The sequence below is a fragment of the Oryctolagus cuniculus genome, chromosome 2, assembly GCF_051225735.1.
Source record: "Oryctolagus cuniculus isolate XC-2025 breed Fujian yellow rabbit chromosome 2, ASM5122573v1, whole genome shotgun sequence".
Lineage (NCBI taxonomy): Eukaryota > Metazoa > Chordata > Mammalia > Lagomorpha > Leporidae > Oryctolagus > Oryctolagus cuniculus.
The window spans coordinates 90,160,502-90,179,188 of record NC_142868.1 but is presented as its reverse complement, the minus strand read 5'-3'; the positions used below and the strand labels follow the sequence as shown (position 1 = coordinate 90,179,188).

The following is an 18,687-nucleotide window of genomic DNA, read 5'->3' as shown; positions in this document are numbered from 1 at the left end:
GTGGGGGTGGGGGAGAGATTGATCTTCTATCCAGTGGTCTACTCCTCAAATGCCTACAACAACCTAGAGCTGGGCCAGGCTGAAGCAAGGAGCCCATGACTCAATGCAGGTCTCCCAACTGGGTGACAGGGACCCAGGTGATCATCATCTGCTGCCTCCCAGGGTGCACATTAACAGGAAGCTGGATCTGAAACAGAGGAACTGGGACACTCACTAGGCACTGGGATGTGGAATTCAGGTGTACCAAGCAGTGTCTCACCCACTGCACCGAACCCTTCCACACCTACAGGGCTTTTGAGAACAGGACAGTCTTAGCATTTCTTCCCCAACCACTATTGGGAAAAAGTGGGGAGATGCCAGAGCTCTTTTCATCATTCCCAGGTGCGCTAGACATGAGTAGCTGAGGAGGCCCAGGCCTGACTGTCCTAAGGTAACCTGTTCTGTGATGAACTCAAGTTTAAAGGAAAAATGCCTCTTACTTAGGAAGACTGTGCCTTGGAACTGTTTAAAATAATTTTTTTAGGACATTGATGCACTAAGGATTTTGCAGTTTTAACTGAATGTTTGGTGGTTTTAGTTTATTTAACAGCATTACATCAGTTGTCTTTCTTGAAGACAGCTTCAATATGGTCATCCAGAAAAGAGTTAGGTATAAACTGGCTTGGTCATTTGGAATCTTATTTTCCAAGAAAGGAATTTCTTTCATGTTGTTCTTTAAAAAAGTTTTTTGGATGTAGTATTACACAATAGAAAAAAGAAAAGGCAAACTGTTTTCTGTCCTCCTCCTCTCGCTGCTCTGCGTACTCTGGCCACTTCTGTGGGTGTCCTCCAGTTCAGTTCCTTCCTCACATTGTCTGCCTGGAGTCAGAGTTAGCTCCCACGGGTTGGCTCCTGCAAGACTGGCCCTCCCTCAGATGCCAGTTGGAAGCCTGTATCTCCTGAAGCAGAGGTTCCCATGACTTCCTCCCCAGCAAAGCTCTGTGCTTGTTTACCTGTTTATCATGAAGGATATTACAAAAGATAGGGATAAACAGTCAGGTAGGAGACATGCAAATGCAGTGTATGTGGGAAGTGTTGCACAGCTTCCGTGACCTCTGTGGGAGTGCCAGCCTCTAGGCATCTCCATGTTATCAGCAAACCCTGAAGTTCTCCAAACCCTCAGTTCAGGGTGGTCTTTTTTGTTTGTTTGTTTGTTTGTTTTTTAATTAGGCATAATTAGAGGGGAAGAGAGAGAGCTTCCATCTGCTAGTTCACTCCCCAAATGGTTGCAAAGGCCAGACCAAGCTGAAGCCAGGAGCCAGGAACTCCATCCAGGTCTCCCAGGTGATTGGCAGGTGCCCAAGTACTTTGAGTCATCTTCTGCTTTCCCAGGCTCATGAGCAGGGAGCTGGATCAGAAGTAGAGCAGCTGGGACTGGAACTGGTGCTCATGTGGGATGCCAGCATTGCAGGCAGCAGCTTAACCCACTGCACCACAATGCCAGTCCCTCGGTTCAGGATTTTTATGGAGGCCCCGTCATGTAGGCATGATGGATTATTAGCTCAGTCTGCAGCCCTTCTCCGTTCTGGAGGATGAGAGGTGGGGCTGAAGCTTCTACCATGGCTTGGTCTTTCTGGTGACCAGCCCCCATCTAAGAGCCCTCTGGAACAAAAGACACTACTGTCACACAGGAAATCCCAAGGGAGTAGGAGCTGTGTCAGGAGCTGGGGTCAAAGACCAGATACTGGATACTAGAATAAAAGCAGCATGAGCATCCTGTCATTCAGAAACTTAGAAGGGTTTTTAGGACCTCCATGCCAGGAACCAGGGGCAGAGATTAAATATGTAATTCATTTTTTTGAAGATTTATTTATTTATTTAAAAGAATTACACACAGAAAGAAGGAGAGCCAGAGAGAGAAAGGGTCTTCCATCTGCTGGTTCACTTCCCAATTGGCCACAATGGCCAGAGCTGCACCGATCAGAAGCCTAGAGCCAGGAGCTTCTTCCAGGTCTCCCATAGGGGTGCAGGGACCCAAGGACTTGGGCCATCTGCTTCTGCTTTCCCAGGCCATAGCAGAGAGCTGGATCGGAAGTGGAACAGCCGAGTCTTGAACTGGCACCCATATGGGAATGCCAGCACAGCAGGTGGCACGTTAACCCATTATGCCACAGCACCAGCCCCAAATATGTAATTCTTACTATATATTTTAGCATAGTATCTCAGAGACCAAAGATACATAATTTTCTGGAAGAATCAGTCTTAAAGTCCTAATCTTGCATTACTAGTAATAGGCAAACTTGTGATTAAGTGGCATGAAGGAATAAATATTTTTGTAAGGGAAATTTAATTAGGATTCTGATTTATAACAAGAGATAAATAAAAAACCACTATTCATGGGACCAGTGTTGTGGTGTGGTGGGTGAGGCTATGCTTGGGGCACCAGCATCGCAGTTCAGTGCAAAAGTTCCAGTCCCGGCCACTCCAACTCACTGCTAAAGCGCCTGAGAAAGCAGCAGAAGATGGCCTATGTGTTTGGGCCCCTGCTACCCATGTGGGAGACCTGGATGGAGTTCCTGGCTCTTGGCTTTAGCTTGGCCCAGCTTTTGTGGCTATTTGGGCAGTGAACCAGCACATGGAAAACCAATCCCTCTTTGTCTCTGTAACTGCCTTTCAAATAAAAAAATAAATTTTAAAATGATTTATTTATTTGAAAGGCAGAGTTACAGAGAGAGAGAGCGAGATCTTCCGTCTGCTGGTTCACTCACCAAATGGCCACAAAGGCTGGGCCTGAGCCAGTCTGAAACCAGGAGCCAGGAGCTTCCTCTGAGTCTCCTATGTGGGTGGCAGGGGCCCTAGCATATCGGCCATCTTCTGCTGACCTACCCAGTTCATTAGCAGGGAGCTGAATCGGAGGTAAAGCAGCTGGAGCTCAAACCAGTGCCCATATGGGATGCCAGCATTGCAGGTGATGGCTTACCCTTTTTAAGTCACTGTTCAGAAAAGGACTTGGGATGATTTTCTTTTAAAAAATAAAAAAATGGTGATGGAGACTGCAGACAGGAAGCGGTGGAGGCAGAAGCAATGGATCACATCTTGGATGGGAAATTAATTGGTATGTCTTTATCCAGTATTGAGTTGGGAAAAGACTGCTGAATTAAAGGAAGGAGGGAGGAACAAAGTCCAGAACTACTGCTGTGACTGGCATAATTTCAAATTCTGTTTTAAAATATTAAATAAGTTGAGGGAAGGAATGGCTAAATGGACATAGATTTTGCATGTTAACCATAATTGAAAACATTTTTTTCCATTCTTTGAATGGTAAAAGAGTCTTTTGGTCTCAGCTTTCCATAGTTAAGTGTATCAGTTTTGTGGCATAGTATGTTGGGCCTCCACCTGCGATGCAGCATCCCACGTGGGTGCCATTCAGGGCTGGCTGCTCCACTTCCGATCCAGCTCCCTGATAACGCTCCAGGGAAAGCAGCAGGTGCTTGTGCCACTGTACCCATGTGGGACACCTGGAAGAAGCTCCTGGCTCTTGAGTTAGGATGAGCTCAGCTGCAGCTGTTGCAGCCATTTGGGGCATGAACCAATGGATGGAAGACCTTTCTATCTCTCTCTCTGTAACTCTGCCTCTCAAATAAATAAGTAAATCTTCAAAAAAACTGCAAGATTTTCAGGGCTGTTGTGGCACAGTGGTTCAGCCATTGCCTGTGATATTGGCATAAAAGAACTATCAATTTTAATATGGTCTTCAAATCTATTGGTAATTTCTCTAAACTTATTTTTTTTTTTAATTTCTTTGGGAGAGAGTATCTTCCCCTCCACTGGTTCACTTCCCAGATGTCCACAATAGCCAGGGCTGGGTCTTTCACATGGTGGCAGGGGCCCAAGAATTCAAGCCATCATCCACTGCTATCCAGGTGCATTAGCAGGATGATAGATGGGAATAGGAGGAGCTGGGATGCAAACCAGCACCCTAATGTGGGAGAGAGAGCTCTTCCAGCTCTTTCACCTGCTGGTTCATGCCCCAGATGACTATAGCATTCAGGGCTGGGTCAAGCTGAAGTCAGAAGCCAGATGCCAGGAGCTTCACCCTGGTCTCCCCCATGGATGGTAAGAGCCCAAGCACTACTGCAGCCCCCCATCTGGGAAGAAAGTAAACTCTTCGTGTAATACCAGACTGACTGTAACTGAAATATTATGTTTTTGTTTTTAATGGAGCTTAGATTTTTTTCTTTTCCCTGAGCTATAGAATGTTTTATTTTCATGTAAGGATAGGTTCTGCTATGAATTTTCATAATTCTGGTTATAATTCTAGATGAAAAAGGAATGTAGTTCCTTCTTTGAGAGCAGGCATTTATAACTTAGTTTAGGGTTGAGAAGTTTAAAGCTTTGACCTTGGTTTCAGTTTGATTAGCAGCTGTTGCTGACAAACACACGTTGTCCATTTAAAGAATGAACATCTTGTGTTTTGTAAAAGTAACTTCAATAGTTGAAAAGTCAGCAAAGAGACCTGTTTTCCCTTCAGCTGATGTTAAGTGTTTAAGGAGAATAGTAAAGTTAGGGGATGCATAAAATGTGTGGCGCTGCTGCGTTTCTGTGACTTGAGAAAATACACACCTGTTTGTGTTCACATTGTGTCTCTAAGCTGTTTTCCTAATCCAGGGTTCCTTACCTCCTGTCTCTTAGCACTTGAACTTCATGCTTCTCAGCAGCTCTAAATGTAGCTGTTCTTTAGGTAGCTTTCAGAATATTTTTGAGAAGTCACGTTGCCTTATTTCCTCTAAGATAAGAGGTCTAACCTCTTTTCATTTTGTGAAATAATTTTGTTGTCATCTTCAAAACAAGTAAAGATTTTTGTTGGCTTTTAGGTGGTTCCGTTTTCATTTCTGTTTTCCTTGGTCCTTACATTTTGCTGATTATATTGGAGTGTGGCTCCCTGGGGTCCTTACATTGGCCTGAGAGGTTGGGGTATGTGTGGCCTTAGTAAACTTGTCCTTCAATCTAAGAATGAGAATAAAGGGAAGGGCTAGCAACTTTATTCATTAAAAAAATTGTATTTTATGATTTATTTTATTTGAAAGTCAGTTAAGGACCCCCGGGAGAGGGGAGGATGTTCTGTCCACTGGTTCACTCCCCAAATGGTCACCATAGCTGGGGCTGCAGTGGGCTGAAGTCAGGTGCCAGGAACTCCATCCTGGTTTTCTTCATGTGTGACAGGGGCCCAAGCACTTGGGCCATCCTCCACTGCCTTCTCAGACACATTAGTAGGGAGTTGGATTGGAAGCAGAGCATCAGGGACTTGAACCAGCACTCCAGTAGGGGATGCTGGCATCACACAGGCTCTGAATTAACCTGCAGATGCCGCAAAGCCAACCCTGTCAATAAAAATTAATCCTGTTAGAAATTGATTATTTCAGGGTCAGCACTGTAGCGTAGCAGGTAAAAGCTGCTGCCTGTAGTGCCGACATCCCATATGGACGCCAGTTTGAGTCCTGGCTGCTCCACTTCTGATCCAGCTCCCTGATAATGCACTTGGGAAAGCAGTAGAAGATGGTCCAGGTCCTTGGGCCCTTGCACCCACGTGGGAGACCAGGAGGAGAATTCTGGGTCTTGGCTTTGGATTGGCCCAGCTGCAGCCATTGCAGTCATTTGGGAGAGTGAACCAGCGGATGAAGGATCTCTCTCTCTGCACCTCTGCCTCTCTGTAACTCTGTATTTCAAACAAAAATGAATAAATCTTTGAAAAAGAAAAGGATGATATTATAAAAAATTTTAAAAAAAGAAATTGTTGAAGTCCTCTCCAAATCAGCATACTGTTATCAGTCTGCTCACGCTTTCCCCAAAATGAGCAGTAAAATCCATCTTTGTTTTGACTTTGAACTGAGGTGAGGGAATCTATTTACACATAGCCAGGAGCCATGAAATCAGAACATATTAATCCATGTGGAAGGCTTCACGAAGTAGCCTGTATCTGATTCCATAGGTGGTCCTAATGTCTTCGGGTAGTAGCGGCTGTTGTTTAGGAAGGACCACTCGAGGGGTGTGAGCACTGGCAGCAGGGAGAACAGCTGTGCTGAAGGAGTCACGAGGGCAGTCACTGTTCAGGTGCTGCCCTTGCAGGTGGTGCTCTTCAGCCTGAGTTTCCACCCTGTCCAAGACAGGCTGCACGTGAATTTCTTTCCCTTTATTTTTGAAGGATTGTACTGCTTAGACGTCTTAATAGTTTCTTGTTTTGCTATTTGTCATGAAACAGCTTGATTAATTTGTTTCAACTAGTTTTCCATAATTAATTATTTCAAAGTATAAGCAGGTCCCTTGATAGTCAAATTAATGATTATGTTTTGGTCATTTATTGAGAAAAACTTAAATAAAAGAACCAAGCATTATTAAACATTTTACGTATAAAATAAACTAACTCATTTGTTAAAATACAAAACATGTAGTAACGTTTGAATTTTGAACCAGTAATTTCTAGTGTCAGCTAATTAGTAAATCACTTTTTTTTTTTTTAAGATTTAGTTATTTAAAAGAGGCTGGCACTGCGGCTCACAAGGCTAATCCTCCACCTGCAGCGCCGGCACCCCGGGTTCTAGTCCCGGTCAGGGCGCCGGATTCTGTCCCAGTTGCTCCTCTTCCAGTCCAGCTCTCTGCTGTGGCCTTGGAAGGCAGTGGAGGATGGCCCAAGTGCTTGGGCCCTACACCCCATGGGAGACCAGGCTCCTGGCCACTTAGGGGGTGAACCAATGGAAAAAGGAAGACCTTTCTCTCTGTCTCTCTCTCTCTCACTGTCCACTCTGCCTGTCAAAAAAAAAAAAAAAGAGAGAGAGACAGAGTGAGTTTTTTTTTTTCTTTTTACAGGCAGAGTGGACAGTGAGAGAGAGAGAGAGAGAAAGGTCTTCCTTTGTTGTTGGTTCACCCTCCAATGGCCAGCACATCGCACTGATCCGAAGGCAGAAGCCAGGTGCTTCTCCTGGTCTCCCATGGGGTGCAGGGCCCAAGGACTTGAGCCATCCTCCATTGCACTCCCAGGCCACAGCAGAGAGCTGGCCTGGAAGAGGGGCAACTGGGACAGAATCCGGTGCCCCGACCGGGACTAGAACCTGTGTGCCAGCGCCACAGGTGGAGGATTAGCCTAGTGAGCCACGGCACCGGCCAAGAGTGAGATCTTTCATTCACTGATTCACTCTCCACACAGCCTAACAGCCAGGGCTAAACCATGCCAAATCCAAATCTCTCACATGGGTGGCAGGTACCCAAACCCTTGGACCACCTTTTGCCTCTTTTCCTAGGCCGTTAGCAGGGAGCTGAGTTGGAAGTGGAGCAGCCAGGACTTGAACCCAAGCCCATACAGGATGCCAGCATCACAGGCTGTGGCTTTACCAGCTACGCCATGATACTGGCCTCAAGTAAACCATTTTCACCAAATCTTAAGAGTTCCTTCATCCCCTCAATTGTATTTACTTAAACATGTTTATTTGCCTTTAAAAGTAGATTCTGTCTGCTATTTTTTTTTTTAAGATTTATTTTATTTATTTGAAAGCCACAGTTACATATAGAGCGAAGGAGAGGCAGAGAGAGGTCTTCCATCCACTGGCTCACTCCCCAGATGGCCGCAACGGCCAGAGCTGCGCCAGTCCGAAACTAGGAGCCAGGAACTTCTTCTGGGTCTCCCACACAGGTGCAGGGGCCCAAGGGCTTGGGCCATCTTCTACTGCTTTCCCAGGCCATAACAGAGAGTTGGATCAGAAGTGGAGCAACCAGGACTCAAACTGACACCCATATGGGATGCTGGTGCTTCAGGCCGGGGCTTTAACCTGCTGCGCCACAGCACCGGCCTCAGTTTGATTTTTTAACTTAAAAAAAAAATCAAATGCCCTTTTGTGTGTGTGTAGTTTAGAATGCTTTGTGAATCCCAGTCTCATCAGCCTTTATAATTTGATCTATTAAATAATTTATATGCTTCCAAGTACTTAACAGCTTTTTAATGATATATAATTAAAATTTCAAAATCAATGGGTAGGAAGGGTAAGGAATTTGATCAAACCTTAATTGCATGAATGTTGAGCTGTCCTTAAATGAGTTTTTGTTTATCTGTTTAAATCACCTCTTAGGCCCAGTAGAAAAGAAGCAGCAGAGAAGATCAATTAGAACGCGTTCTGAATCAGAGAAGTCCACTGAGGTTGTGCCAAAGAAGAAGATCAAAAAGGAGCAGGTTGGCTTCCTACATGTAGAGAGTTAAAACATTGTACTTGTGAATGTTGTGGCTTATGTTGATATCTTAAAAGAGAGAAACTTGTCCCCCACGCTGGGTTTCCTTTGTGAACTATGTTATGCTTCTGTCTGGGCGGTTTCCATTGCCCAGTTCTCACACATTCATCCCTGTGACTCTGCTTCAAGCCTTGTCACGGGAAACAGGTTTCTGGACATGGGGAGCCAGTGGTACAAGACTCTTAAAAAAAAACCTCACATTTATTTTGGAATTTCTGTTGTGAACAGAATGATGACATGTCTTCATGAGTTTTATTTGGAACCATCATTAAGTTCCCTCTTTTGAAATTTTAATTTTTGGTTTAAGCTGCTGGTATGTACTGTTTTTATTTTTTAAGCAAATCAAATTAATTTAACTTATAGTCTCATATATAAAAAGCAGATAATCATAAACTGGCTTTTCTGGTGATATCACAGATTTTTTGGAATGTTATTTTCCCAGTGGAATGGCATTTCCCTGGTGTCAGGTGTCATATAAACAGTATTTAAGTAAAACTGAAGTGGGATACGTTCTGACTGAAGTGTGTAAAAGAAGTGTAGTCATTGTAGTAATATATGTTATATTACCTTTTCAAAGAAAGTTTTAGAAACTATTATTTAATTAAATTAAAGCTCACTTTTAGTATTTTTTTTAAAGGGAAAGAATACCTTTTTATGACCCAGACACCTGCTATTACACTAAACAAATTCTGAATAGGATTAGTTCCAGGAAGTTTCACTATGAAAAAAACCTTTTAATGTAAGTGTGGACTTCTTCAACTTAAAATATACTGCCCTCATAATTTTAACCTTCCAAATGTAAGAGCTAATGTTGTGCTCTATGGTATCATCAGGCATGTAAAAATTTTTTTCCAGAATATTTAACTAAAATTTAAGTAATGTACTAATTTGTCATTCATATATCATGTTAGCTTTCATACTTAGGAAATCATATTCCAAAAAATCTCTCTATGCTCTTGCAAATCTATAGTATTCATTACCAAAAAGTTGTGATTTTGCCACCTGATTCCCAAATTCACTCTATGACCAGTGAGTTTAAAATTAATAAGCATAATGGGTACCAAAAAATGGGACAAATTGTTAATACCACTGTGTTACAGTTAGTAGTAGAACAATACCAGTGATTGTTTAGAAGATTTTATATTTGTATTACTAATTGTATCTTATAAAAGCCTTTCTGTTGTATGTTTTTTTACTTGTTGTAAAAAAAAATAAAATTTTTTTAAAAAAGCTTAGAACAATCCTGAAATATTTACAAAATGTGTTTCAACATGCATATTTCATTACATCTTAAACATGAAATTCAATTCCTAGCTTGAACAGGAAGTCCTCCAGATAGCATCCTTTCTCTAGTTCCAATGGTTCAGTCCTCAAATTACCACGTGTTTTACATATACATTGGCAGAATAACTTCTGATCTCGCTCTCCTAATGTAGGATCAAGACACTGGTCATAAGACACTCAAGAAAGTGCTTTTGCAATATCACAAACTTATTTTCTTAAGTTTGTACTAGCAGCAAAAGTATTGAGCTTCCAGCTGTATGGAGCCCTGTAGCACTCTCTACAGAGAGGGTCCTGATTCCCAGCAACTTAGCTGTGAGTGCAGGCGCGGAAGGGTCTTAAAGTGGCGTGAGTTACATTAACCTGAGTACCATAGTAAGTAAAAATTTATCCTAACGTCTTTGGGGTGGGAGGGCTTTATAGCAGCAACGGGGCTGATTGCACAAACAACCCCTCTTCTGCCTCCCAGACACTGAGGAAAGTGTTCTCGTCCTTGTCATCTACTGAGGGAGTGGTGGGAAGAATCCTGGCTAGAGAGCATGTGGCTGTTTGTTGTCACTTGGTATTCAGCACAAGCAGCTAGGACCGAAACCCTGCCTGAACTCCAGAAGAGAACTTTACCCAGATACATGAATCACTCATCATTACTTAGATCCATGGAAGTGTTGTTTTTTTTCCCTCCGTTTACTAATAGAGTAAAAATTCCTTGTTAATGCTGTATTTTTCTGTCCAAACAGGTTGAAACAGTTCCTCAGGCTACGGCGAAGACTGGATTACAGAAAGGTGAGTTAATATTATAATGTTGCTTTGCATTTCCTTGATTAAACCAATTTTTAAGAATTACTTATTTGTACTTCATGTATTTTTGTCTGTCTCTGTAAATCATTGTTATTGCTCTTCAGCGTGAAATTGCAGTATTTCCCAGTTTGTGCTGTGTGTGTGTGTGTGTGTGTGTGTGAGACTTTTCAAGTTGATCTTCTGTATCTCCACGTCAAAAGTCTTTCTTTGTTTTGGTAAATTGGAGAACACCATGTAGACTTGATACTGTTTCTGCCTTTTCTACATAAAATTCTGGGGTTTCACTGGCTTATTAAACTAGGGATGTGACGAATCCACTTTTTTTGGTATTCGACTGAATACCGAATAGTAGCTATTCATGTTTGTCAAACATGGACTATGACAAATCAGACAAGACAAGCTGATTGAAAAAATTCTTGCCACATTTATTTTGACAGTGCTGTAAAATCTTTTTGTAAATTAAAATGATTCATAGCATATTTATGGCCACTATTAGATGACCTTATGCGAAATAAATTTGAGAAATGCACAAAGTTTAAGAAACCTTAAATTTATATCTGTATTTTCTGTGTGCAATTTGACTACAGTACAAACTCCATAGCATGATTCGTGCGTTTTTAGTGAGATCAAACTGTATTTAATAGCTATAGTTTACTCTGGGCAAATTGCATTATTTAAAAATAAAAATAAAAACACCAGCCTCTCTGCATTCTCGGGGAGAAGTCTGCAGCGATGGTCTCCGTGGAGATCCTCAGCAGAACTGAACAGCCTCTCGGAGGGAACACTGCTTGGCGGAGCTCCAAGAAAAGACATCGCGATGGCTGCGAGATTAGGAGGCCTGATTGCGTTGTGTTTCCACCATTCCACAGGGTCGGCGGACCGGGGAGTGCAGGGCTCTGTCAGATTCAGTGACAGCTCCGTCTCCGCAGCGATTGAGGAAACTGTGGACTGAGATTCCTGTACAATTTCATCCCAGAAACTCCAGACTTGGAGTCTCCATGCAAGATTTCTTTGTCGGCGGCTTGATAAACAGTTTCTTTGTTTTCAATTTTGATTTTGCCAATCACTGCTATTGGCATTTTCCTGCCTGGTTTCTTCTTCAAGATTCTGAACAATTGCTTTAACATTCAAATGATTTTTTTTTTTTTTTTTTTTTTTTTTTTTTGTTCTGAGCTGGATGGGTACAGCTTAAATCATGGGTCCAGCCTAAAAACCACCGTTAACTTACACTGATCGATTCCAACATGGACTGTTTTTTGTTTTTTGTTTTTTTTTGTTTTTAAATAAAGCGTCATTAATGCACATCTGCAGGGTTTTGCCAAACAGCCCAAACTGTATACATTACAATCATTAAAAGCTCTTATTTTTTTTAAATATTAGTGCCGTTATCATGGAGAACAGCATGACAGCTGTCTTGGGCAGCCTGTCATTTTTCTAGCATTTTCAGAACTCTTCGGAAATGGCGGTACCTGTGTTTCCCTTCGAAAGCCTCTCAGTGCAGCACTCCTGTTCCTCTGTTAAAACTCCTTGTTAATCCAGTGATCTTTTAGGCCAAGGAAATATTTTGTGGTGGTGTTCTGGGTCCATACACCAGCAATGAAGGAGATAGATTTGTGTACTTGTGCTTTTTAATCAGCGTTAACCCGGGGAAGGCACCCTCATTTATAGATACCAGGAAACATTCAGCTGTGATACCGAGGTTCCAGTACTCTGAGCAGTCTAGCGAGGCCCGCACCCTCCAGCACGGAACACGGCTGGGTGCCAAGTGCTGCGCTCACTCAGCCTGTTGCGGATCTTCACGGCCTCGGGAGACTTGCTTCTCCCCGGGCTCTTCTGGACTGCACACTTCCACCATAGCTTGCTGGGCTGATCTAGATGTCTGTTTGTTGTATGGAAATTTTGGGGGAAAAAATCCAAAACACAAACTGTGGGTTGAAATATTAACCGTCTCCTTGGTTCCTTGGTGTTCACCGTGCCTGATCTGCACATTTCATCGTGGCTGTTTCTGTATAGCCTATACTGCATTAGCCCAAGAGATTGTTGCTTTGTAACTTTTTGCACTATTGTTTTGGCTGGATTTGTATTACACACAGTTTTAAAAAAAAAATTCCACACTATTCTCTGCCTTTTTTTTTTTTTTTCATATTTATTTCTTCCCGCACAAATTCCACATAGAGGCCTCTCATCCAGCTCTTCGTGATTTGGCTGCACTTGAACACTGATTGTCCATTTATAGTCCTCTGCAGTGTGCCACCTACATGGCATGACACATGTACATGTGCTGCAGCACTCATTAACGGTCACATAAATGCCACTTCACCAAGGAAGTCTCAGATGAACAATTACGAACATCCAAAATTTATCTGGGGGGCAGTAATCAACTGAATTGCAAAATTTGGGGGAAAATGGCACTATCCGTGTACGAATCGAATACAAATCAAAGATTTGTCACATCCCTAATAAAAACAAGATGGCGATGTCTCTGCGACCATATTTGTAAGCTACACAATGTGTTGGGTTTTATGTCTTTCCCCCTCCAAATTGAACGGTTCTTTGAATTGCTCCAAATCAATCAGCTATTCTGCAGTTTTGATAGAATTTATTTTTAGGTTGGAACTTGGGCTCTATTGACTGAACAGAGCTTTAGAGCAGGAGAACTGAATTAAATGTTATAATAGAGCGGTTGTAAATTAAATCACTCACTACCAGGAAGGTCAGAAGCTTATGAAGTTTTGACTCGTGACTTCAGTGTTACAAAGAGAGCCGTGCTTTTTCTTCCCACACGAAAGATGAGTTTGGGGAAAGAAAATATTCTCCCACCAAAAAAAAAAAATTAAAACAACAAACTTTAAGCACTATTTTAGGATTAATTTCAGTGTGTTATATTAAGGTGCCAGCGAGATTTCAGATTCCTGTAAACCTCTAAAGAAAAGGAGTCGCGCCTCAACTGATGTAGAAATGACTAGTTCAGCATACAGAGATACATCTGACTCCGATTCTAGAGGACTGAGTGATCTGCAGGTAAATATGTCCAAGGGTCTGGGCACAGTGCTGTTTTTTTGCTTTGCCAAACCAAAGTAACATAGTGCTTCGTAGATTATGAATTGTTTGGGGGAATTTCTAAAATATACATGGGAGGGGGGGGTGCGGGGGATGCAGCTTTGGTAGCTTATGGGCATCTTCATTTTGGTCATGTCTTATATAACAGAAACATGGTTTATTTGTTTCTTCATTTTAACTACAGTTTCTCCCCCCCCCCCCCAAACAGCATATATAATAGTATCCATGGATTTTAGAAAGAGAAAAAAACAAACAAACAAGTGATTGTGTCTACATCTATTTGAGCAAGTCTTACTAGGATTTTCATAGTGTCTAACTTTAAGGGAATGTTTGTTTTGTTTTTCTTAAAGATGTACTATGTCTTCCATATAGGTAGGCTTTGGAAAGCAAGTAGATAGCCCTTCAGCTACTGCAGATGCAGATGTTTCCGACGTGCAGTCCGTGGATTCCAGTCTTTCCAGAAGAGGCGTTGGAATGAGTAAGAAGGACACTGTGTGTCAGGTAGGCAGGTGATGGATCCCATGGCTTGAGACAGTTGCTCTTGTATTCTGCCAATAAGAGACTTACCTCCTATTGAAGAGGGTAATCTTACTTTAAAGCTTCAGATCCCAGAGCTCTTTGTGGCTCTTCCCTGTCTGAGTAGGAACACGTAACAATCAAGTGCAGGTGCCTTCATTGTGATATGCTGTTAGTAATTTGAGGACTGACTTCAGGACTTCTGAAGTTTGATTGTATATGAACTTTTTAAATGTGTTTTCATCTTTTTTGAAAAATACTGCTTTGACCCAGGAAGAAAAGTTAAAGTGTGCAGATGCCAAAGAAGGAGTCATAAAAGATCAAGTATGACTTTTTTTTTTATTAAAGGTTTATTTGTTTATTTGAAAGGCAGAGTTACAGAGAGAGTTACAGAGACAGAGAGAAGTCTTCCATCCATTGGTTCACTCCCCAAATGGCCACAATGGCTGGAGCTGGGCTGATCTGAAGCAGAAGCTAGGAGCTTCTACGGGGTCTCCCATGTGGGTACAGGGGCCCAAACACTTGGGCCCTCTTCTGCTGCTTTCCCAGACCATAGCAAGAGCTGGATGGGAAGTGGAGCAGCCAGGACTTGAACCGGCGCTCATATAGGATGCTGGTACCACAGGCAGAGCCTTTACCTGCTGTGCACTAGCCCCAAGTGTGACTTTTTATACTTTAATGCCATATTGGATGTGGAAATAGCTGTCTAGTTCAGTGGCTCTCAAGGACTGCCAAGTGTATCAGCACATTTAGGACACATGTTAGCAATGCAGATTCTTGGGCCCCACCCCAGACCTACCGAATCAAACTCCGGGTGGATCCGATGCCTTCTGAAGTTTGAGGACCCCTGCTTTCTGCCGTGTTACAGATCTGTGAAAGCTCTGGTGACTCTCTGATTGCCTGTGAGGGAGAGTGCTGCACACACTTCCACCTGGAGTGCCTGGGGCTCCCTTCACTCCCTGACGGAAAGTTCATCTGTGTGGAATGTCAAACCGGTAAGCTGACGGGAAGAGAGGGGTGGGGAGCCCCGCGCACTGGCAGTGTCTCCACGACATCTGATGCTCTCATCACTCCTACCTGGCAGCCCCCCGCCCAGTTATTCCAACAAACTCAGATTCTCTTCTTCCCTAGATCAAAAGCATACTCAAAGTTCCTCCTATGGGTGCCTTTACTATAAAATTTATCGAACTGTGAACCAGTTATTGTTCAGATGAGTTTGAGAAGCTTTTGTGTCCAGTAAATTTTTTTTAAAGATTATTTATTTGAAAGGTGGAATTACAGAGAAGCAGAGAGATAGAGAGAGAGAGAGAGAGAGATCTTCCATCCGCTGGTTCACTCTCTAAATGGTCACAATGCCTGCAGCTGAGCTGATATGAAGCCAGGAGGTTCTCCTGGGTCTCCCATATGGGTGCAGGGTCCCAAGGGCTTGGACCATCTTCCACTGCTTTCCCAGGCCATAGCAGAGAGTAGGATCAGAAGCGGAGCAGGGGCCGGCACTGTGACATAGAGGGTAAAGTGTCTGCCTGCAGTGCCGGCATTCCATATGAGCACCAGTTCGAGTCTCAGCTGCTCCACTTCCGATCCTGCTCTCTGCTATGGCCTGGGAAAGCAGCAGAAGATGGCCCAAGGCCTTGGGCCCCTGCACCCACATGGGAGATCTGGAAGAAGCTCCTGGCTTCAAATTGGTGCAGCTCCAGCCATTGCAGCCAGTTGCAGAGTGAGCCAACAATTGGAAGAGCTCTCTGCCTCTCCTTCTCTCTGTGTAACTCTGACTTCCAAATAAATTAAATCTTTGAAAAAAATGCGGAGCAGCCAGGTCTTGAACCAGCACCCATATGGAATGCCAGCACTTCAGTTGGCAGCTTTATCCACTTCACCACAGCGCTGGCCCCACCAAATAAATTGGCACAAAGTTCTTTGACTTTAACAGTCCAGAATAAGTGTCAGTCAAGACTATAATCATGGTTATATTATTTTTAGTGGAAAGATGGAGCTACTGGAAATTTTGTTTAAAACTTGTAAATTCACTTTATTTCTTATGCCACCATACATAGGCTACCACCTATCAACATAATTTATACAGAAAGTTATATATTAGTTAATAGTTCTCCACATAGATATGATTCTGATTAAAATCATGGAAAGCTGAAAGTACTTGTTTAATCTGTAACAATATAGAAAGTTAAAATTGATTGGAAATGGCATGGTATCACTCCCAAGAACCATGTTCGGGTGTGTGGCTTTTAAAAAATATTTAATTTTGTTTTGAAAGGCAGGAAATCAGAGAGAAAGCTCCGATCTGTCAGTTCATTCCCCAAATGCCTGCAATTGCTGCTGTAGCTCACCTAGGCCACAGATAGGAACTAGGAATACAGTCCAAAGCATGATGGCAGGGAGCACCCTGGGTGAGCCATCACCTGCTGTCCCCCGGTGTGAACATAAGCAGGAAACTGGCAACAGGATTGCAGCTAGGACTCAAAAATCCAGGGTCTCTGATATGGGATCTATCCCATCCCAGGTGGTATCCTAACATCTGAGGCATCAGACTCCTAGCCTTTTTTTTTTTTTTTTTTTTTTTTCAGTTAAGTTTTGTTTTACTTTATTTTAACTGTGAGGAACTAATAGCCAATTGCATAGCAGATATATACATGGGGTCTCCAGAAAGCTCGTGGAAAATGCACATTATCTTTTTTTTTTTTTTTTTTTTTGACAGGCAGAGTGGACAGTGAGAGAGAGAGACAGAGAGAAAGGTCTTCCTTTTCCATTGGTTCACCCCATAATGGCCGCTGCGGCTGGCGCACTGCAGCCAGCGCACTGTGCTGATCCGAAGCCAGGAGCCAGGTGCTTCTCCTGGTTTCCCATGCAGGTGTAGGGCCCAAGGACTTGGGCCATCCTCCACTGCACTCCCGGGCCACAGGAGAGAGCTGGACAGGAAGAGGAGCGACCGGGACAGAATCCGGCGCCCTGACCGGGGCTAGAACCCGGTGTGCCGGCGCCACAGGCGGAGGATTAGCCTAGTGAGCCGTGGCACTGGCCAAAATGCACATTATCTTTTAATTGCATTTTTCATGAACTTTTTGAAGTGCTTTTACACAATACATTATCTTACCTTTGACTCCTTGTTTTTCTACTAATTTCTCCCCTTTATTTAGAGTCTCACTTTTATTTTACATGGCTTTATTTGTGTGCTTTCTAAAATACTTTAAGCAGGAAGTTGGTAACTTTTTCTGCTAAACACTTATTAAATGTCAGGTACTGTTAATACTGAGCGTTTTATCCCACTACAAGTTGAGTATCCTTTATCCCAAATGCTTAGAACCAGAAGTATTTTAGATTGTGGATGTTTTCAGATTTTGGAATATTTACATAGACTACCAGTTGAACATCCCTAATCCAAAAATCTGAAATGTTAAAAAAAATTCAACACTTTTTGAACATCATGCCAACATTCAAGTAGTTTCAGATTTTGGAGCACTTTGAATTTCCAATTTTCAGATTAGGGTTGTTCAACCTGTCTCTCATATTTAAGGCTAAGTACTATTATCATTTCCATTTTATGGAAGGGGACAGTGATGATCAGAGAGTTAGTGGCTTGCCCAAAGTCTCAAAGAGAACAGGTGATGATGCTGAAATTTAAATCCGGGCAGTTTATCTCCAGAGTCCTTGCTCCTTGCTCCTGCCTTTTACTGCCTTGGCTAAGTAGCGTGGATGTCAGATGCCTCACATCTTCTCTCCTGACACAACGTCTGCACAAACGCTCACAGATGAACCTGGAGAAGCTGCTTAGAGCATATAGCCTGTTTTCCCCATATACCCTCTGTGATTCATCCCATTCAGACTCTGCTCTAAAACCTTTGAACCATTTGCCAAGCGGCAGCCTCAGGGTCAGACTGTCTGCACACACTGTTTATTTGGCCTTCTTAATTGTATTTTCATTTTTGAACATGGATCAGGCACTTATTCCTAGTTCTCCACATTCTCTCCCATTCCTTTTTCTAAAAACTGTCTATTTGTTAAGATTTATGTATTTATTTGAAAGGTAGAGTTACAGGGAAGCAGAGGGGGAGAGAGAGAGAGAGAGAGAGAGAGAGAGAGGTCTTCCATCTGCTGGTTCACTCCCACGATGGCCAGAGCTACACCAATCCTAAGCCAGGAGATTCTTCCAGGTCTCCTACATGGCTGCAGGGGCCCAAGGGCTTGGGCCATTTTCCACTGCTTTACTGCTTTCCCAGGCCATAGCAGAGAGCTGGATTGGAAGTGGAGCAGCTGGGACTTGAACCAGCGCCCATATGGAATGCTGGCACTGCAGGCATTGCTTTAGCAAATATGCCACAGCGCTGGCCCTTAAAACACTGTTTTCTTAAGTCGCTTATGTAATCTGTCTGATTCCTTTTAGTGTTGAAGTATGCAGTCCCCAATTTTTTAAAAAATATTTATTTATTTATTTATTTGAAAGGCAAAGATACAGAGAGAGTAGGAGAAAGAGCTTCCATCCTGTTTCACTCCCCAGATGGCCACAATGGCCATGGCTGGGCCAGGCTGAAGCCAGGAGCCAGGAGCTTCTTCTGGGTCTCCCACATGGGTACAGGGGCCCAAGCACTAGGGCCATCTTCTGCTGCTGCTTTTCAGGCACATTAACAGGGAGCTGGATCAGAAGTGAAGTAGTGTATGGGATGCCAACACTGCAGGCAGAGACTTCATCTGTTATGCCATAGCGCTGGCCCCACAGTCCCTAATTAAATGATTGATGGGAAGGACCATGTGTCTCAATATTAAAAC

The 18,687-nt window shown here is 43.0% G+C and overlaps 1 protein-coding gene across 5 annotated transcripts in view; it reads left to right on the top strand.

The window, feature by feature from the left end:
* Positions 1–18,687, top strand: part of NSD3 (nuclear receptor binding SET domain protein 3) — a 122,142-nt gene that overhangs the window by 67,449 nt on the left and 36,006 nt on the right. For 4 of the 5 annotated variants that reach the window (XM_070068551.2, XM_017350356.4, XM_017350355.4 and 1 more), the window contains exons 8-12: positions 8,097–8,197; positions 10,272–10,317; positions 13,223–13,353; positions 13,765–13,893; positions 14,777–14,903. In XM_070068551.2, the coding sequence (XP_069924652.2) occupies positions 8,097–8,197; positions 10,272–10,317; positions 13,223–13,353; positions 13,765–13,893; positions 14,777–14,903 (534 nt within the window). Of the gene's footprint in view, positions 1–8,096; positions 8,198–10,271; positions 10,318–11,201; positions 13,354–13,764; positions 13,894–14,776; positions 14,904–18,687 lie in introns of all 5 variants that reach the window. The other variant, XR_011386371.2, reaches the window with a different exon arrangement.